Source organism: Scyliorhinus torazame, chromosome 18 (genome assembly GCF_047496885.1).
Source record: "Scyliorhinus torazame isolate Kashiwa2021f chromosome 18, sScyTor2.1, whole genome shotgun sequence".
Taxonomy (NCBI): Eukaryota; Metazoa; Chordata; class Chondrichthyes; order Carcharhiniformes; family Scyliorhinidae; genus Scyliorhinus; species Scyliorhinus torazame.
The window spans coordinates 154,373,130-154,391,394 of record NC_092724.1 but is presented as its reverse complement, the minus strand read 5'-3'; the positions used below and the strand labels follow the sequence as shown (position 1 = coordinate 154,391,394).

At 42.6% G+C, this 18,265-nt stretch overlaps 1 protein-coding gene across 1 annotated transcript in view; it reads right to left on the bottom strand.

Annotated features, from left to right (window-relative positions):
* pcyt2 (phosphate cytidylyltransferase 2, ethanolamine) overlaps window positions 1–18,265 on the bottom strand; it is a 47,948-nt gene that overhangs the window by 9,680 nt on the left and 20,003 nt on the right. The window contains exons 6-10 of the mRNA XM_072483646.1: window positions 17,519–17,563; window positions 7,017–7,155; window positions 6,835–6,917; window positions 6,071–6,148; window positions 5,870–5,935 (exon numbers count right to left, since the gene is read on the bottom strand). Of these exons, the coding sequence (XP_072339747.1) occupies window positions 5,870–5,935; window positions 6,071–6,148; window positions 6,835–6,917; window positions 7,017–7,155; window positions 17,519–17,563 (411 nt within the window). The remainder of the gene's footprint in view (window positions 1–5,869; window positions 5,936–6,070; window positions 6,149–6,834; window positions 6,918–7,016; window positions 7,156–17,518; window positions 17,564–18,265) is intronic.

The following is an 18,265-nucleotide window of genomic DNA, read 5'->3' as shown; positions in this document are numbered from 1 at the left end:
AAGTTTGTCGAAAAAAACAACTTTTATTTACAATTACATATACACAACAGCAGCAGTACTTCACAAGTGCTCTACACCTCTAGCTGGTTCCAGCTCTATTTATGCAGGTGACTGCTCATGATTTCTCCCCACTGCTCATTGAGGGAGCTCATACTCACTAAGTATTGTTCACTAAGTATTGTGGAGAGAGCACACATGGGCTGTGGAGGCTCTCGATTCCATTGCTGAGAGACTGCTACAAGCATTTGTAGACACGAGAGAGAGAGAGAGAGAGACAGAGAGAGAGAGAGTGGGGCAGAACATTCTGCTGGTAAGGCCTGGCCTGGGGTTCAGCCTGAGGCTGGATGTAACAACTGCCTGCCTCCCTTTATGCTTGCTTGATAGACTGCTGCTGCTGACTCTTGGAGGGAGGAGAGGGGTGGTCAAGTGAATGCCTTGTTGCAGGAGAGGATTGGATTGGATTTGTTTATTGTCACGTGTACCGAGGTACAGTGAAAAGTATTTTTCTGCGAGCAGCTCAACAGATCATTAAGTACATGGCAAGAAAAGGGAATAAAAGAAAATACATAATAGGGCAACACAAGGTATACAATACTACATAAGCACCGGCATTGGATGACGCATACAGGGGTGTAGTGTTAATGAGGTCAGTCCAGGAGAGGGTCATTTAGGAGTCTGATAACAGCGGGGAAGAAGCTGTTTTTGAGTCTGTTCGTGCGTGTTTTCAGACTTCTGTATCTCCTGCCCGATGGAAGAAGTTGGAAGAGTGAGTAAGCCGGGTGGGAGGGGTCTTTGATTAAGGTGCCCGCTTTCCCCAGGCAGCGGGAGGTATAGACGGAGTCAATGGAGGGGAGGCAGGTTCGTGTGATGGACTGGGCTGTGTTCACGACTCTGAAGTTTCTTGCCGTCCTGGGCCGAGCAGTTGCCATACCAGGCTGTGATGCAGCCAGATAGGATGCTTTCTATGGTGCATCTGTAAAAGTTGGTAAGAGTTAATGTGGACATGCCGAATTTCCTTAGTTTCCTGAGGAAGTATAAGCGCTGTTGTGCTTTCTTGGTGGTAGCGTCGACGTGGGTGGACCAGGACAGATTTTGAGATGTGCCTCCCTCGGAATTTGAAACTGCTAACCATCTCCACCTCGGCTCCGTTGATGCTGACAGGGGTGTGTACAGTACTTTGCTTCCTGAAGTCAATGACCAACTCTTTAGTTTTGCTGACAGAGGGAGAGATTGTTGTCGCTGCACCACTCCACTAGGTTCTCTATCTCCCTCCTGTATTCTGACTCCTCATTATTCAAGATCCGCGCCCTTCCACCAATGAGGACATCTGCGGCGGGGGGGGGGGGGGGGGGGGGGGGGGGGTTGGCACTACCTTGGCATTGTTGCATTGTTCCATGTCCTTTGATAAGCTCTGTAAAAGACTCCCTCTCTCTTCGGCCACGTTCTGCAGTGGTGTGTGCTTTCCCACTGGTCTGCACTACTTGTTTGGGTGCCGTTCCACTGATGTGGGGCTGCCATTAGGGCAGGGCATTGGTGTGTCCTTTTCCGGTGGTCTGTGCTGCTCATTTGGGCGCCTTTCCACCGACGTGGGGCTACCATTGGGGGGAGGGAGAGAGAAGTGGCCGTATGCTGGCTTTGTAGCTGGTGGACTGTTTAAAAGGAACTGTTTTGGATTGAACTGTGGCCCGTACATGGGAGAGGAAGGGTTTCCCTCTCTCTCACATTGTTCCCTATATCGATCCTTTTCCGGTGGTCTGTGCTGCTCGTTGAGCACATTTCCGCCGATGTGCGGCTGCCATTGGGGACAGGGGGTGGTTGTGTGTGTGTGTTGATGGTGTTTATATCTTTTAACTGCTTTCGACATGTCAACTGGTTGCATTGTTCCATGTCTTTTGCTAAGCTCTGTATGGTTTATGATGTGCCGGGGTTATTCCGGGCTGAATTATGCCCCTCGAGGGGTGGACTGTTCGTTCTCTCTCTCCTCCGCTGTGCTCCGTGTTGGAGTGGCCTATTCTGGTGGGTTGGGCTGATGTGCCTTTCCACTGATGTAGGTCGGGGAGTGGGGGGGGGGGGGGGGGGGGGGGGGAGAAGCGGAAAAGGTGGTAAGTGTGTTCTGGGATGCCATGTGTTTGGTGTCCTTGTTGTACGGTTTTCTGCACTTTGGTAATGTTATTAAACTAATATATTTTCCGATAGTAATCAGGCAGGTTATAACAGTCAGGATCTGGAGTGCTCTGGAGAGGAGGTTTACAGTATTTCGGTGTTTGGCAATTTAAGGCTGCATGTCCTCTAGTGGCCAGTGACATAAGTTGTACAGGTTAATTGCTTTGAGCCACAAACTGAAGGAGTGCGCAGATGAAAGAGAAAACAGGGAAAAACTGTGTATTTATTTCCTCTTAAAACACATTCCAAAGTCCAGCACTGTTGGAATTGTGTGGCAGTTATTGTTCACTGCTTTAGAATTGGAAACAGCACTGGAGTCCTACGACTCAGTCAACTGGAGGATAAACTGTTTTATGCTGTGATGAATGTAGGAATTTCAGATATATATTGTATTATATGTATTTGGTGCTGTAAGGATTAAAAGCCTGGGTTAGTAAGCCTATGACTGCTGCAGCAATCTTTTTTAAAAGTCCTAGTTTAAAAGAAAGACACTTTGGCTACAATAGATAATTAAAGCAACGTAAAAGTTGGGCTAATCACATTTTGTTTATATAAAGAAAATTCCCTGGGGAGTAGATAATTAGAGACAATGTGTTTAAACTTGAATAATCAGGTCATGGGATTTGAGTGGGATAAAGATGATGTAACTAATGAGAGGAGCTAGGGTTGTACCAGGTCTCTAGCTGGCAGGCAGGCAGAGTTTAGTTTTTGGCTGGAATGTTAGCCGAGAAGAAATTTCTGAAGAATACAGCCAGAGACTGCATTATTCGGACAAGGTTCAGGTCTCTCTCTCTTCAAACAGTCTGAAAAGATCTCTATGGCAAGTAATTCTGTGTTTGCTAACTGTATTTAAAAGTGGATTTTGACCAGAGATAGGTTTTGTTTGAGTGGAGATAAAGATCGTAGTTAGGAGGTTTTCATTTAATTGTTAAGCGTTGTTAACTGGTAATTATAAGCTATTTTCTTTATGATGTAAAAATTAATAATACTGTGTCCGTAATTACGTTTGTTTTAATATACCACATCCCTGTTTGTGTGTGGAATCACTCTGGGAGCAAAGCGTCCTTTCCTCAGTCTTACAAATTAAATTAAATATTGGAGTTTCTCCGGTATCCTAACAACTGTTAGGGTTTGGTGCAGGATCGTAATAATGCTATGTAATTATAGATGAGTAAAGGGCCATTTTTACAAAATTTTTAAGTGGATGCAGAGTACTGCTGAAAAAAAAAAAGACATCCTGTCAAAGCGCAGCTGAACTAAATTACGAACCTGACACATAATCTTAAATTGGCTGAGTGTCTAATTCTCAGCATGCTCGGGACCAGTCAGCTGGCCAATCGCAGAATCACATCCAGCGTTAGACATTATGTTCTGAGTTTTTCAAGCACACGTTGGTTGGGTACAATCAGTACTTTGCCTCTTGCGAACAGCCGAAGAAACGGAACGTGCTGTTTGATATGATCCGATGTACGGTCGATGTACCTGGCATCACACTGGCACTGAAGTTCATATATCTCATTATTCCTTTGTGAGATGGGCAGAATGCCTTTCAGGCTTGACGGCAGTACCTTGCTAGTGGAAAACACCACTTGTGTTGCTACTGCATAGTAGCAGTGTGAAACAGCTAGCTTCTTCACCTGTTACGCAAATGTTTGCGATACTTTACCCTTCAAGGGCAATTTGGAGGTGGAACGGGCACTTTTCAGGTTCAGAAGTGGCGACCTCAAACCCGTACATGAGTTTGCCTGATACACAGCGAGATGTGATCAGGATAGTCAATATCCTGCAGGGTAGCTTTGATGTGCTCCATTTCGGCACCAAGCTTGCACAGTGAGCAAATGGCTTGGGCCCTATTTACGAGATTGCTGATAAGGATAATCTTGTAGGGGTTTAGGAATACCAACATGTACATTGACCAGTCAAAGTAGGCTTGTGGTACAGAGTAGAGAATCCATCAGCTGACTTCTTAACTAGCAATTTGACGAAAGGGAGCTCCATTACACTGCTCCATTTCAAAGTTGAATTTGAGGGTAGGCTGAAGCACATTAAGGTATATGCAGCTGCAGATTCAGATATAGCAAATATCTACATATTTGAAATGTGCAAGGGTAGGAGGTTGAGGGTCATTCGAGTAAAAACTTGTTTCTCATGGAAATCCACAAAAATGTCAGCACTAGTGGGCGCAAGGGGAACCCATGGCAACACCACCCATTTAAACACACACAGCATCATTAAAACAAAATTCATATTGCTTTTACCTGCAGAGAAAAGGTTTCTGCACGTGCCCAGTTTACCTCAAAATTACCCTGGAATAAAGTATCTAAAAACTTTGATATCAAACAGTGTCCCCCTTCGGTTGTTCGCAATAGGCGGAGTACTGGCCTTACTCAATCAACCTACACTTCAAAGACTCAGAATGTAAATGTCTAATGTTAGATGCGATTCCACAATTGGATAGCACTTGCTGAACAATCCGGAGTGTGCTAAGAATTACACTAACCACCAATTTTTCAGATCATCCATCAGGCTCGCAAGCTTGAAGCTACATGGTTCATATCCAGGGACTGTCCTCCGCAGGCAAAAGGAATCTATCCAGATTGCAGCTTTTCTGAATGAACAAAAGCACGGCTCCCAGAGGCATTCACCACGGCAATGTTTCAGCCAAGCAGAAATGAATTAGCAACCAATTAGCACCTCTTCTCATGCAGTATAAATTGATGTTCCTTTTGAACCTTCGCATTCTTGTATCTGTCCTGATGAGTGCAAGACAAAAACTTCATCAGCACTGCCTTCTTTTTCAGCAGTACTGATTTTAGTTCACTCTCCTTTCGTCTCCTCCCACTCCCATGCTCAGTGATGTCATAACATATTACCACTAATTTTGATAATTGTAATAAAAATACAATTTGAAGTTAACCATATCGAGAGACGTGTCTTTGGGTAGAAATTCTATAATTATATATTAGCTTTCATAATTCAGAATCAAAAGCTTAATGTGTACATGTTTATGAGGGGCATGGACAGGATGGATAGGGAGCCGCTGTTCCTCTTATTTGAAGGGTCAGTAATGAGGGGACACAAGTTCAAGGTGAGGGGCACGAATTTGAGGGGGGGGGGGGAAGAGAGAAATGTGAGGAAAAACTTTTTTTATAATTTAAAGTACCCAATTCTCTTTTTTCTCCAATTAATGGGCAATTTAGCGTGGCCAATCCACCTACTCTGCACATCTTTGGGTTGTGGGGGTGAGGCCCACACAGACACGGGGAGAATGTGCAAACTCCACACGGACAGTGATCCAGGGCCGGGATTTGAACTCGGGTCCTCAGTGCCGTAGGCAGCAGTGCTAATCACTGCGCCACCATGCCACCCAAGGAAATTTTTTTACCTAGAGGTTGGTGACAGCCTGGAATGCACTGCCTTGGAGGGTGGTAGAGGCCTGTTGCCTCACATCCTTTAAAAAAAATACCTGGATGAGCACTTGGCACATTATAACATTCAAGGCTATGGGCTAAGTGCTAGGAAATGAGCTTAGGTAGGTCAGGTGTTTTTCATGTGTCGCTGCAGGCACGATGGGCTGCCTCTCCTGTACTGTATTTTCTGTGATTCTGAATAGGATTTAAGGTTTTGATTCCAAATTTTTAAACATTGAATTTCAAAAACGCACCTACTGGCCAGATTTAGAGAGGGATGAATTGAATAACTATACCTTGAAGTGATCCAGTAAATCTGCAGTCACAGAGTAAGGAGCTCCTATTACTACTTCTGACACATACTAAAAGAAAGCAGAAAAATATTGTGACAAAATACAATACATTTAAAATTTAGAAGAAATAGTTCACACATTGGAAAGCCAGCGAGTGATTAGAAAATACTCAAATTGTGACTCATTATAAAACACTCTACTCACTCGACACGCCAGTACACTGAGTGTCCTTTCATGCACATTCATTATTGGGTAATTTTTTCCCTTGTATCGGTTCACTTCCTACAACAAAAGAAAGGTGTGTAATTAAGAATACCAACATTTAACTTCCAAACTTGAACTGAATGGAACACGCAGGATGGAGCACTTAACAGTCTGGTGGAAGGTAAGCACTTAAGTTGTGCTGCAGTAGCTGAGCAGAGAAAAAAAGAGCACGCATGTACGAGGACAGAATTATAGGAAGAAAAACACAGCCCAACAGGCATATGCATCTATACCCATAATTTACTAACTTGATTTAAATTGCAATTTCAGTTTAATCATAGTTAGAAATTATTTTTATTAATAACACATTGGAGAACACATTAATGGAGATTACTATTCCATAAATATTTCCATTATTTAAAAGTGCAATTGGCTATATCAAAATAATTTTTGTTTGACAGAAGTTTCAACTTAGGATCTTCCAGAATATACTTCCTTTCTGTACTGTTACAAGAGTTCAAGTGACTGTATTTGTATATTTATTGCAAAGCATTGAAACAGCAGATTTAAATTGATATTAACTCGACTGAAACTCGAGCAAATGTTCAAGTGTTCTCAAAAATAAAAATGAACGCATCGATTGCAAAAACAATACATGATAGAAAATTATCTGCATCAGTAAAAGTTTTTTGTCTCCTCTTTCTGGACGTTACTCATGGCTTTAATGACAAGTGTGATAAAAATAACCAGTAAACTGTACTTACCTGGTCAAAATGAAGACCAACAATAATATACGGCCTTTCTGCCAACTTATAGACACTTTCCAGAAAGTCTACATGACCAATATCTTTTCAAATTGTAAAGGAATGAAGAGTTAAGATGATTTAATATACTGCAAAACAGGCATGCTTTCACATGAACCAAAATTAACTCTCAGTAAGGATACGGAACAAATCAAATGCTCCTGCTACGTAGATTATTGTATCATTTGGTTGAGGTTCTTTTCCAGAAGCAAACTGAATGATCTTTTGGGATGTCTGCAAAAACTGAGATACTCCAGTCCAAGGGCTGTGACCTTTTGGTCCCTTTGAAAGTAAAAAAGAAGGATTTACTTCAGGACACTTGCTATTTAGTTATCTAGCATTTTCTCTTCCATCATAAAACAAATACCTCCACATCAGATACATTCTCAGCTCAAAATACCTTGAAAGCAAAGCTTGTTTAGCAGGTTGTACTGGGATAATTGTGCAGTGTAATTACTTTTTGTTTGAAAAACATTTTATTGAGGCATTTCTATATATACATCAAACACAACCAAAAGAAAAAGCAAGCACAACAGTGCCTGTACTTAAACTTTGGCATGTCCACACAGACTCTTACCAACTTTTACAGGTGTACCACAGAAAGCATCGTATCTGGCTGCTTCACAGCCTGGTATGGCAACTGCTCGGCCCAGGACCGTAAGAAACTACGAGTCGTGAGCACCGCCCAGTCCATCACACGAACCTGCCTCCCATCCAGTAACCCTGTCTACACCTCCCCGCTGCCTTGGGAAAGCGGGCAGCATAATCAAAGACCCTCCCATCCGGCTTATTCACTCTTCCAACTTCTGCCATCAGGCAGGAGATACAAAGGTCTGAGAACACACACTAACAGATTAAAAGCAGCTTCTTCCCCGCTGCTACCAGACTCCTAAACGATCCTCTTGTGGACTGATCTGATCTCTTCACACATCTTCTCTACTGAGTAGTACTACATTCCTGTATGTTTCACCTGATGCCTGTGTCTATGTATTCACATTGTGTATTTTATGTATATTGTGTATTTTATGTTTGCCCTACGTATTTTCTTTTCATGTACGGAATGATCTGACTGAGCTGCACGCAGAACAATACTTTTCACTCTACCTCGTGGCAATAAACAAATCCAATCCACATGCAAGATTATGCAACATTTTTGTAATTGAAAAATAAATCAATATGGAGTTTGTGCTGCATTGAGCCGCCCAGGAAGAATGCATACAATACATGATTTATAAATGTGTTCTTCCTTGCTGCATTCTAGGAAGTTATTTGAGAAACTGAAATTAGAAATATTTGAAGTGTTTTGGTCTCAAAGTTGCACTGCAATTAACAAAACTATACATTAAGCAGCATTAAAGGTAAACCAAAATTAGATTGCTCTATGAATATACTATAATTATAGTTTTGACTGGTTATATTTACAGCTCAAATCCCACACCCATTTTTTTTTTTTTTAAACCAAAAGCTTCCTGTTCTATTCTCTAATCAAAAAGGGCTGTGACATTGTGAAATGTGAGGATAGAATATTTCTGAGCCTCTGTTTGAATTATTCTCTGATACAACACTCGTGCATTTCCTTGTGGTCCAAGGCAACTTCTAGAATGATTTTTCTCTCCACATGCTTTTGTTTTGGAGTCTCCTTTCGGACACTTCCTGAAATTAGTATTGTGGGGGAAGTTGCTAATTGGAATATACATCCCATTACTGCACCCTAATTTTTTTGTTCTGTGCAGCCCTTTAATTTTTTTGGCATCCTTTCATCGAGCAAAATTATGGATGTGCAGCAAATCAATTAGTTGGGATGAGATAGCTTCATATGGTGCATTTTTGTTGATGAGACCAGAGTGAAGCAAGTTCTGCTACAGATGAAATGATTATCAGGTGCTGTTTCGGTGTTGGCATCTGTCACCAAGTCGTGCTAGCCACGGTCGTGCACAGGTGAAATTGCTATTTTCCTGTCTTCAGAATGTGGCTCCCGGTTGCGAGAATCAATATTTAAAGACTTCATGTCATGCTTGCAAGCATCCTTTAAGTGGGGCTTTGGGCACCTGGCTCTAGTTAGTTCACCATAAATAAAATCCTTAGGTACGCAAACATCTTCTATCTCGTGAACATGCCAGCAGTGACCTCTGCACGATGAGTGCCAACAATCTTGGGAGTTTTGCATTGGAAAAAACTGCTGCCATCATGATTTTGTCCTTCCATGAGATAAATAGCAAAGATCAAAGTTGTTGAACTTCCTTTCTTTATAGGGGTTGGTTTAGCACAGAGCTAAATAGCTGGCTTTTAAAGTAGACCAATTTGCTAACCACTTCCAGTAGGATATTATTTCAGTGTGAGCAGGGTCAGAGATGTGACACCCTATCTGACGACCAGAGTTTTCTTGACATATTTGGTAAGGGTGGACATGTTACAGGAAAGGGAGAAACAATCCATGAGTCTTTATAACCATCTTTCTGTTTTAGTGACTAGTGCGGCATCATCAGGGTATGGTATGCAGGTAAACGTCTTTTATATCTACAGGGAAGGCAAATGTCAGGAGTGTGGAGATGTAAATGCTAAAATGGGTGCTAGGACAGTCCTGTTTCACTCTATACTTCTCCCTGAAACTGTCAGAAGTAGTGCCCTCAGTCTGTACAATGCAGTGCATTTTGTCATGGAGAGAGTGGATGACACTTTGGTGGCCAGCTAATTTTCCCTAAAATCTTGTAATATCCAGCCTGGTGTTGCATGCTTTAGTGAGATAATACAAAAGATAAAAAGATGTATCTAGTCCCATACACTTTCTAATAAGGAAAATATGTAGATCTGTCAGCACAGAAACAATACCGTACTTCTGGAAATGCTTGATCTGCAAGTAGATGGGGTCTTTTAAGCATGAACCTAGCAAAGACCTTCCCAGTGACATTATGCAGCAAGATACCACTATAGTTGTTGCAATCTCCTCCATCACTTTTGTTTTTGCATAAGATGATGAATTTTGCATCACAAATGTCCTGTGGAGCGCATCCTACCTTCCAACAGAAAAAGGTGGTCATGGAGGTGTGGCCGTAGATGGGATTTTCCATGCTTGAGCACTTTGGCTGGAATTCCGCCCTTCCCATAATCTTGTGCGGCCGCACAAACGCAAATAACATACGAGGCCAATTTGAGCTGAGCCTGCACAGTAACTTCCAGGTTGCTCAGCTTAAGAGGGGACATTGCATCCCGCCTCTTGGTTGCATATTTGTACTGAGGAGTGTTGAACCTCACATTAAGCAATTTATCCATCTTATTGTTTTGTTGCTGGAAAATATTTATTCAAAGAGCATGTCCTGTGGAACAGATCCTACCTTCCAATGGAAAATGGTAGTCATGGAGATGCGGCAATAGATGGGATTTTCCATAATTAGAATTGTGTTTACCCATTCGATGCAGATTTGAAATTAGCATAATTTTCTGAGTGTATAAATATTTTCAGAGGTGACAAACTTTGCAGTGTCAAATGAAAGCAGATCTGGAATATCATGTAAATAATACATCTCAGCACATGCTGTAAAATGCAGTCAGGACTCGTTTTCGAAATGAGCTAAAATTCGTCAAATAATAACAAGTGCATTGCAGAACAAGCAAGCCAAAGCTGCCATCTAGTGGAAATATCTAGTCACAAACATCTTACTTAGGCTGAACTGTCTCTCCGGTTGGAGCCTACATACATGTTGCTCCAGAAATCACACAGTTTGTGGCTTTATTTGCAGAGTTAAAGGTACAGGACAGAAAAAAGACCATTATGGATTACCAAAGTGCCGAAAACCTAGTATGCAACTCAACTCTCATCCATCACATTTTTAACCTTTTCTCAAGTCAAAAAACATCTATTGATGTGAAAAATATGACACTTAAATGAACATTAACTATTTATTTATATTGAATTTGCTACAGAAGTATGGATACGTTTAGACACCACCACTGTGGCACCACCATATCCACAGCTGCACACTACTTGCAACAAATGGAGCCTCATAAAACCTCTGGAAAATCCAATAGTAATTTATTAAAGGGCAAACTTGAAATGTATTTTCACGCAAGCCAAGAGCACTTTTTAGTTCAAAATGTCAGTTATGGGCACCATGTGATGTGGGCATGGGAATAGCAGCTTTTCCAAAGGCTCTGGCATTATTATTTTTAACCCTTTTATCTAGTTTGCTTAATTCAGGGCATTCATTAATGTTCCGTACACTTTTGGTTAAGTGTGGGGAAAAAATGCTGAGAAATCCCAAGAACGCTGGCGATAAAAGGGAGTAGTCAGACACAACAGCACGGTAGCATGGTGGTTAGCACAATTGCTTCACAGCTCCAGGGTCCCTGGTTCGATTCCTGGCTTGGTTGACGGTCTGTGCGGAGTCTGCACGTTCTCCCCGTGTCTGCGTGGGTTTTCTCCGGGTGCTCCGGTTTCCTCCCACAGTACAAAGATGTGCAGGTTAGGTGGATTGGCCATGATAAATTGCCCTTAGTGTCCAAAATTGCCCTCAGGATTGGGTCAGGTTACTGGGTTATGGGGATAGGGTGGAAGTGTGGGCTTGGGTAGGGTGCTCTTTCAAAGAGCCAGTGCAGACTCGATGGGCCGAATGGCCTCCTTCAGCTCTGTAAATTCATGATAAAAACAGGGGTGGAACTGTCTTCTCAATATGGCGACCTGATCCTTGATCAAGCTCTCAATCTGGTGCTTTCAAAGATCTGTAAATTCGGACTACAAAACATTATTAAAGTTACAGATGACAAATTCGGCTTGCTGACACAGAACTTAAGTTCTCATGAGACCGTGCTGCAGAATACTAATAAAAGGCTCGATGAAACGGAGGAAAGAATTCTGAATGCCGAAATTGTTGCTTCCTCAGCCGAAGCTCACATGCATTCCTTGGAAGACCAGCTACGTGGTATGTCAGACATCCTAGAGGTTCTGGAGAACCGAGGCTGGAAGAAGAATGTTTGGGTCGTCGGTCTGCCAAAGGAGTGGAGGGTAAGATCCCTGTTAAGTCTTTTGAGAGCTGGCTACCACGTTTCCTGAAGCAGGATGTGAAGGCTGGGCATTTCGTGCTGGAAAGGGCACATCTTATCCTGTCTTTTGAGGCCAAGAGACATTCAACACCCCAGGCCCATAATCATTCACTTTCACAACTTCCAAGATTGGCAGAAGGTTCTGGAGGCAGCTGGGCATGGTGGGACCTGGTTCCACGAAGGGGAGAGGATCTCCTTTTTCCAGGATGTCTCGGTGGTAGCACAGCAGGAGTGTGGCGGCTTTGATTAAGTTAGAAAACAGCTCAAGGCAGTTGGAGTGAATTATGCCCTGCTTCAACCTGCAACTCTGAGTGTGATACCCAATGACTCTGTTAAGTCTTTCGATAGTCTGACCAGTGCCTTGGCTTTGTAAAGTCCATAGAAGGTGAGAAATTGGACTTACAATTTGCAGCTCAATGAAACATTTGGACTTTCTCTGTTATAATGTTTTTTGTCTGATCTTATGTTGTCATATATCCTGTTTATTGGGAGGTGTCAACAATTGAGCACAATGCTGAATGTTTTATTCTTAAGAACCTCAGGGACCTTCATTTGTGGTAGCTGTGCCACATGCTATCTATCCATCATTTTCTCTTCTTACCCGTATCTTTATGATGATACTGCTTGTTTGGTATCCTTTCTTTAATCATGATAAAATGGAGTAGCACCATTGTCGGGAGGTGGGTGAAAGGTTTGTGTCTTCATGGATGGGTCAAAAATGTGGGAGGGATATTTGGCTCCCATTCTCTTGTTCACTTCTCTTCCCCCGTGTCGAGGAGTATGTCTCCGGATTCCAACGATAGTATGGCCGTACGGGTCCACGCTTGTGTTGGGGAATGTACCCTTAGAACTATTGTGATCATGATTGCTTGTGTGTGTTTGGGGGGGGGGGGGGGGGGGGGGGGGGAAAGAAAGAGAGAGAGAGAGAGAGAGAGAGAGAGAGAGAGAGAGAAAACAGCCAGAATAGACAATGAGGGGGTGGGTGGAGGGTGGGGAGGGGGCAAGAACAAGGCCATGAACATAAGATCCTACAGCAGGGACAAAGGGTCCCAGGCCAGAGCGGGGGTCAGCTCAGGCCAAACCATCTCTCTTCCCCCCCCCACCCCCCTCTCCGTTTCGGCAGATTTTCTTGGTCTTATTTTCGACCAACAGCAGGGGAATAGCAATTTTGGTCAATAAAACTGTTCCCCTGAATTGTGTGAAGGATGGGGTGTGTGTGTGTGATTGTTAAAGTTTGTTACTACAGTCTTCATAGACTTTACAGAGCTGGCTTCAGCGAATTCTTTTGAGAGCGGGGACTTAATTGTCATTTGAATCCTTTGAAGTACAAGCTGGCAGTAACCAGAAATCTTCCCACCATAGGCAAGGGCGTTGGCATCAGTATGTGAGGAGGTGGAATACCTAGACATGTGTGGAGAACTTTACATCCCGCTGGCCCCATTGGTCATGGCGTTTTGACATGTCTCTGCTTAGGGATAAATCCTTTGCGGGGCGTCATGGTGGTGCAGTGGGTTAACCCTGCTGCCTCACGATGCACAGGTCCCAGGTTCGATCCCGGCTCTGGGTCACTGGCCGTGTGGAGTTTGCACATTTTCCCCATGTTTGTGTGGGTTTCGCCCCCACAACCCAAAAATGTGCAAGCTTAAGTGGATTGAGGGCAGCACGGTGGCCTAGTGGTTAGCACAGCTGCCGCACGGCGCTGAGGACCCAGGTTCGATCCCGGCTCTGGGTCACTGTCCGTCTGGAGTTTGCACATTCTCCCCGTGTTTGCGTGGGCTTCGCCCCCACAACCCAAAAATGTGCAGAGTAGGTTGATTGGCCACGCTAAATAGCCCCTTAATTGGAAAGAATAATTGGGTCATCTAAATTTATAAAATTTCAAAAAAAAAAAAAAAAAAGCTTAGGTGGATTGGCCACACTAAATTGCCCCTTAATTGGAAAAAACGAATTGGGTACTCTAAACTTAAAAAAGGATAAATCCGTCGCTACGTATTTTGAGCCTTCTCACTCAAGTCAATTCCTTTTCTGATTGATCCCCTCCATTTTACGGGAGACTTGCAAGACTTATGCTAGAGGGGTTGGCTATTTCTAATACATCAACAAAAAGGCATAGGGTGCTGGAAAGCCAGCCAATCTAGCCTCCATCCGGCGGTGAGGAAGAATCCCAACTGGGATTATTGAGGGAGATTAACAGTTGGTGGCATTTGATTCTTCGCTGACTGGGCAGGTCGAGTGGAGTTGAACGTTTGCGAATCAAAAATTGTATAAGATCGGGAAAAAGCCGAGTAAATACTTGGCTTTTCTGACTATGAAGAGGACCAATTCTCTGTCCATAGTTCCAGAGGTAACAGACTAATCAAAACCGAGGGCATTTCGGGATTTTTATGCGGAGCTATACTCGGCCAGTCTGGAGAGGTACAGACATGTATGGAGCGCTTCTTTTCTTCCCTTAATCTTCCTATGACTTTGGAGGATCAAAGGCTAGTCCCAAGTGCTCGTATCTCTAGCAAGGGAGGTGGCTACGGCCATAGGGAGCGACAGCTGGGTACGGCCCCTGGGTCAGGATGGTTTTGGGTGAGTTTTATGATGAATTAAGGACTTGCTATGGATCGTTAATTGGTATGTACTGTCATTCATTTGAGGCAGGTCCAATACCACCGACACTCCAAGAAGCGAATATTTCCTTGATTTTGATGGCACGCAAGTCCCCAGAGGAGTGTGCTTCCTATAAGCCAATCTCGTTTCTGAATGTTGATTCAAAATTGTTGTCTGAAGTGTTGGCATGGCATTTAGAGGGAATGTGCCCATTGATCATCCAGGGGGATCAGACAGTTCATAAAAGGGCAGAATTCCAATAATGTCAGGTGGTTACTAAGTGTTATTCAAACTTTCTAAAAGCAGACGTTGGGTGGATTAGTGATTTCCTCAGATACGGAGAAAGCTTTCGACCGGATGGCATGGAACTACTTGCTTTATAATTTGGGTTGGGAGAGGGATACGTTAAGTGGATATTGGTGTTCTATCATAGTCCCTTGGCGGCAGTGCTCACGAATGGTTATAGATCTGAGAATTTTGACCGTCAGAGGGACCTGGCAGTGCTGCCTCTTATCCACCTTGCTGCTCGCATTGTCCATAGAGCTTTGGCAGAGGTCGTAAGACAGGATCCTTTGATGTTTTGGCTGAAGCAGCATAAGATCATACTATATGCTGATGATGGGCTGTTTATATCGAAGCTCTGCAGGTGGGAGGGCTGAGAAGTAGACCACCGCCCCTTGCTAACTTCCCTTTTAGGTGGCCCCACTGGGGTTTACTTCTGGGTGTTGTAATTATCCTTTCTTTAAGCAACTAAATGGGGCCAATTTCCTTCAGTTGATTGCATCTATTAGGTGGGACTTGACTTGCTGATCCCTCCTGGCAGTCTTGTGGCCACGTATGATTGCATTGATCAAGATGAATGTTTGCCTACATTGATGATCCCTTGCAGATGTTGCCAATCTTGTTATGTGCTAGTATCTTAAAGGAGATCAATGGAATAATCAGCTTGTTTATATGGAATAAAAAGCCTAATATGAAGTTCACCAAGTTGCAGCTCCCAAGTTCTATGGGCGTTCAGGGGGCCCCAATATTAGATTGTACAAATAACCTCTCATGTTTGGTTGATAAAGGATTGCGTTAGGAAGGACACACATCCATTTGGCTTGATATTGAAGCAGACTGGTCAGCAGAGCCTAATCTTTTCAGATCTGTTGTTCCCTGGGAACTTCGGGTCAGGCTCTGCTAGGTGCTAAAATCCTATAATTATTAATATTCCTAGAGCGTGATGGATGGTCCATCAATTAGAAGGGAGATCTAAACTGATGTCTGCTCTTTCTCCCATCCAGGGCAGCTGGGACTTCCCACCTGGTCTTATGGACCATGGATTTGATACTTGGATTGAGGTATTTCTAGACTGGGAGATATGTTCAGTGGTGCCTCCTTCGAGCAGCTATGCCAACAGTTTGACATTCAGATAAAGTTTCTTTTAAGGTATCTGCAGCTTAAAGACTTATCCTTAATAAGAAAACCATGCATCTTAACTCTCCCATTTCCCTGGTGGAAAAAATCCTGAATTCTGCAGAGCCTAATCAGTTAATTAGCATATTTTATGATACCTTGTGTTCTAAATCCTGTGCGAGTACATTGGGTACCTTGCAGTCTTGGAAAAGAGACTTGGCAACTGATATTGATGAGGAATATGGGGTTGTATATGGGATTATGCCAATAAAAGTTTGGTTTGCATCATAACTCAGTTCAAGATAATGCACCGCTTGCATATCACAAGAGTTTGAGACACACGTTTGATCCTGCTATATCCCCAATATGCTTAAAGTGCCTGGCAGTCGAGGGTGATTACATATACTGCGTATGGTCCTGTGTCAAGACTCAATCCTATTGGTCTGGTGTAGTTAAGGAGCTTGGGAGGATATTTGGTAGGGTCTTAGAGTTTGATCCATTTTTCCTAATTCTGGGTCTTCCAGATGGGAGAATTATTGACCTCAATGAAAAAAGCCTGTGTAACATCCTAACTTTTGCAGCTCGTAAAAATACCCGTTGCTCCTGGATCAGTGACAAGTATCCTTCGATTCAAAACTGTCATAAAGGGGATCAGGGGAATGGGGATGAGAAAATATCAGCCATGATTGAAGGTCGGAGCAGACTCGATGGGCCGAGTGGCCTAATTCTGCTCCTATGTCTTATGGTCTATAAAATAGCTATGGAGTGAATTCCTGTGGAATTCCTAACATCTGTGCTCCTTTCAAAGTCTGATGCATTCCATAAAGTGTGGGGCCCCCATCTCAAATTCATAGGCTCTGCTTGGTCTGACCTGCTCCTGCAAGGTTTCCCATGAGTCATGTTGCAAATCTTGATTCCGTTGTACATAAAGGTCTTGCTAGGTCGCAATCATGGTTGTATGACTTTATCCGCCCCCTCCAAACACAGAGTAACCTCTGTGGAAAAAACAAGTATTGGCTCAATTTGCACTCTCAAGTCATTAGGTGATGTTAAAAAAATTGGCTTCTTGTAAGGTACGGAATATTGTAGCTTGGTCTGAAAATTCTGGAGGCAGCTGAGTAAATATGAACTTTCTGCAGCATCAAAATCTATTTTTGAACTTTACGGAGCTTATGCAGTAAGGGTTTCATTGATGCGTCATTTGATTTGGCAGCAACATACAGCACAACTGTGAAACACCTCTGAAATCCCGTGACATTGCAACTTAAGTTCTTTGCCTCCCACTCGCTGATTCATTTTTTAAGGCTTGATTTGATTGAGTTAGACTCGACGGCAGTAATTAACTTGATCAGGACAGAGCATCATTTTATTCGGACGGTTTCATTTTTGAGTTTGGTCGTTTTGCCTTCCTTGAAAAAAATTACTAATTTTCATACATGTAGTTTCATGGTGCAGAGGGGTTATAGCACCATTTAAGCAAGTTGTTAGTGTTTGGATAAATTGCTCTACGGTTCAAACATTGGTACATGAAATGGTGTTCTTACATAATAATGGCAGAAAAAGAAAACAGTACAAAAACATGCAAAGGGAGAGAAAAAAGAAACTGCAACAATACCTTGCCAAAGTTGTCAGTGTGTTCCTGGTAGTCTGAATTTTTTTCCTGCAGACGAATTGGGGGAAATATAATTTCATACTTTTAAAATGAATTTATAAACTTCATTCAATAACAGCCAACATTTTATTTGCTTCTTGCTTCTCCTGAGATCGTACAGAACCTGAAGATTTCAGACCAACTTGCCCCTTTTGCCCTCATTGGCTTTCAGATAGTTATTATTTTTTGCAAATCTGAAAGCAACATTAATTTAATAAATAACTTTGACGGAACTATAAAGCAGGAATTTAATCCAAGATGGAAAACGTTCTTTCAGTTCCAAGCATAAAAGTTTAAACTCTCAGATAGGCAATATCACCAAGTACAAAGCAGAGGAAATGCTTTGCCATGCATCGTTTTAATAAGCAATAATTTAAAAACCAAGAGAGAAAGATACTGCTTATTAGTGCACCGGCACACAATTGGGTGTTCAAACAACTTCTCAAATGTTCAATACTTAAAGGCAGAAAATTCTAAATCAGCCTCCACTGCAATTAAATGTCCAGCTAAGTAGCAAGTGTCAAATTTATGACAATTGAATTCACCAAATTTTGTAGGTCAAACTCAGATATTGTGAATAGTAAATAAAGATCCTAATCCCATAAATTCATACCTCATAATAGAAACATCTCAGTTTTAACCAGCATGACTACTGCCCCCTCACCATTCTTCGCCCCAATTGGTATTCCTCCTCATGAGTATAACAATTAA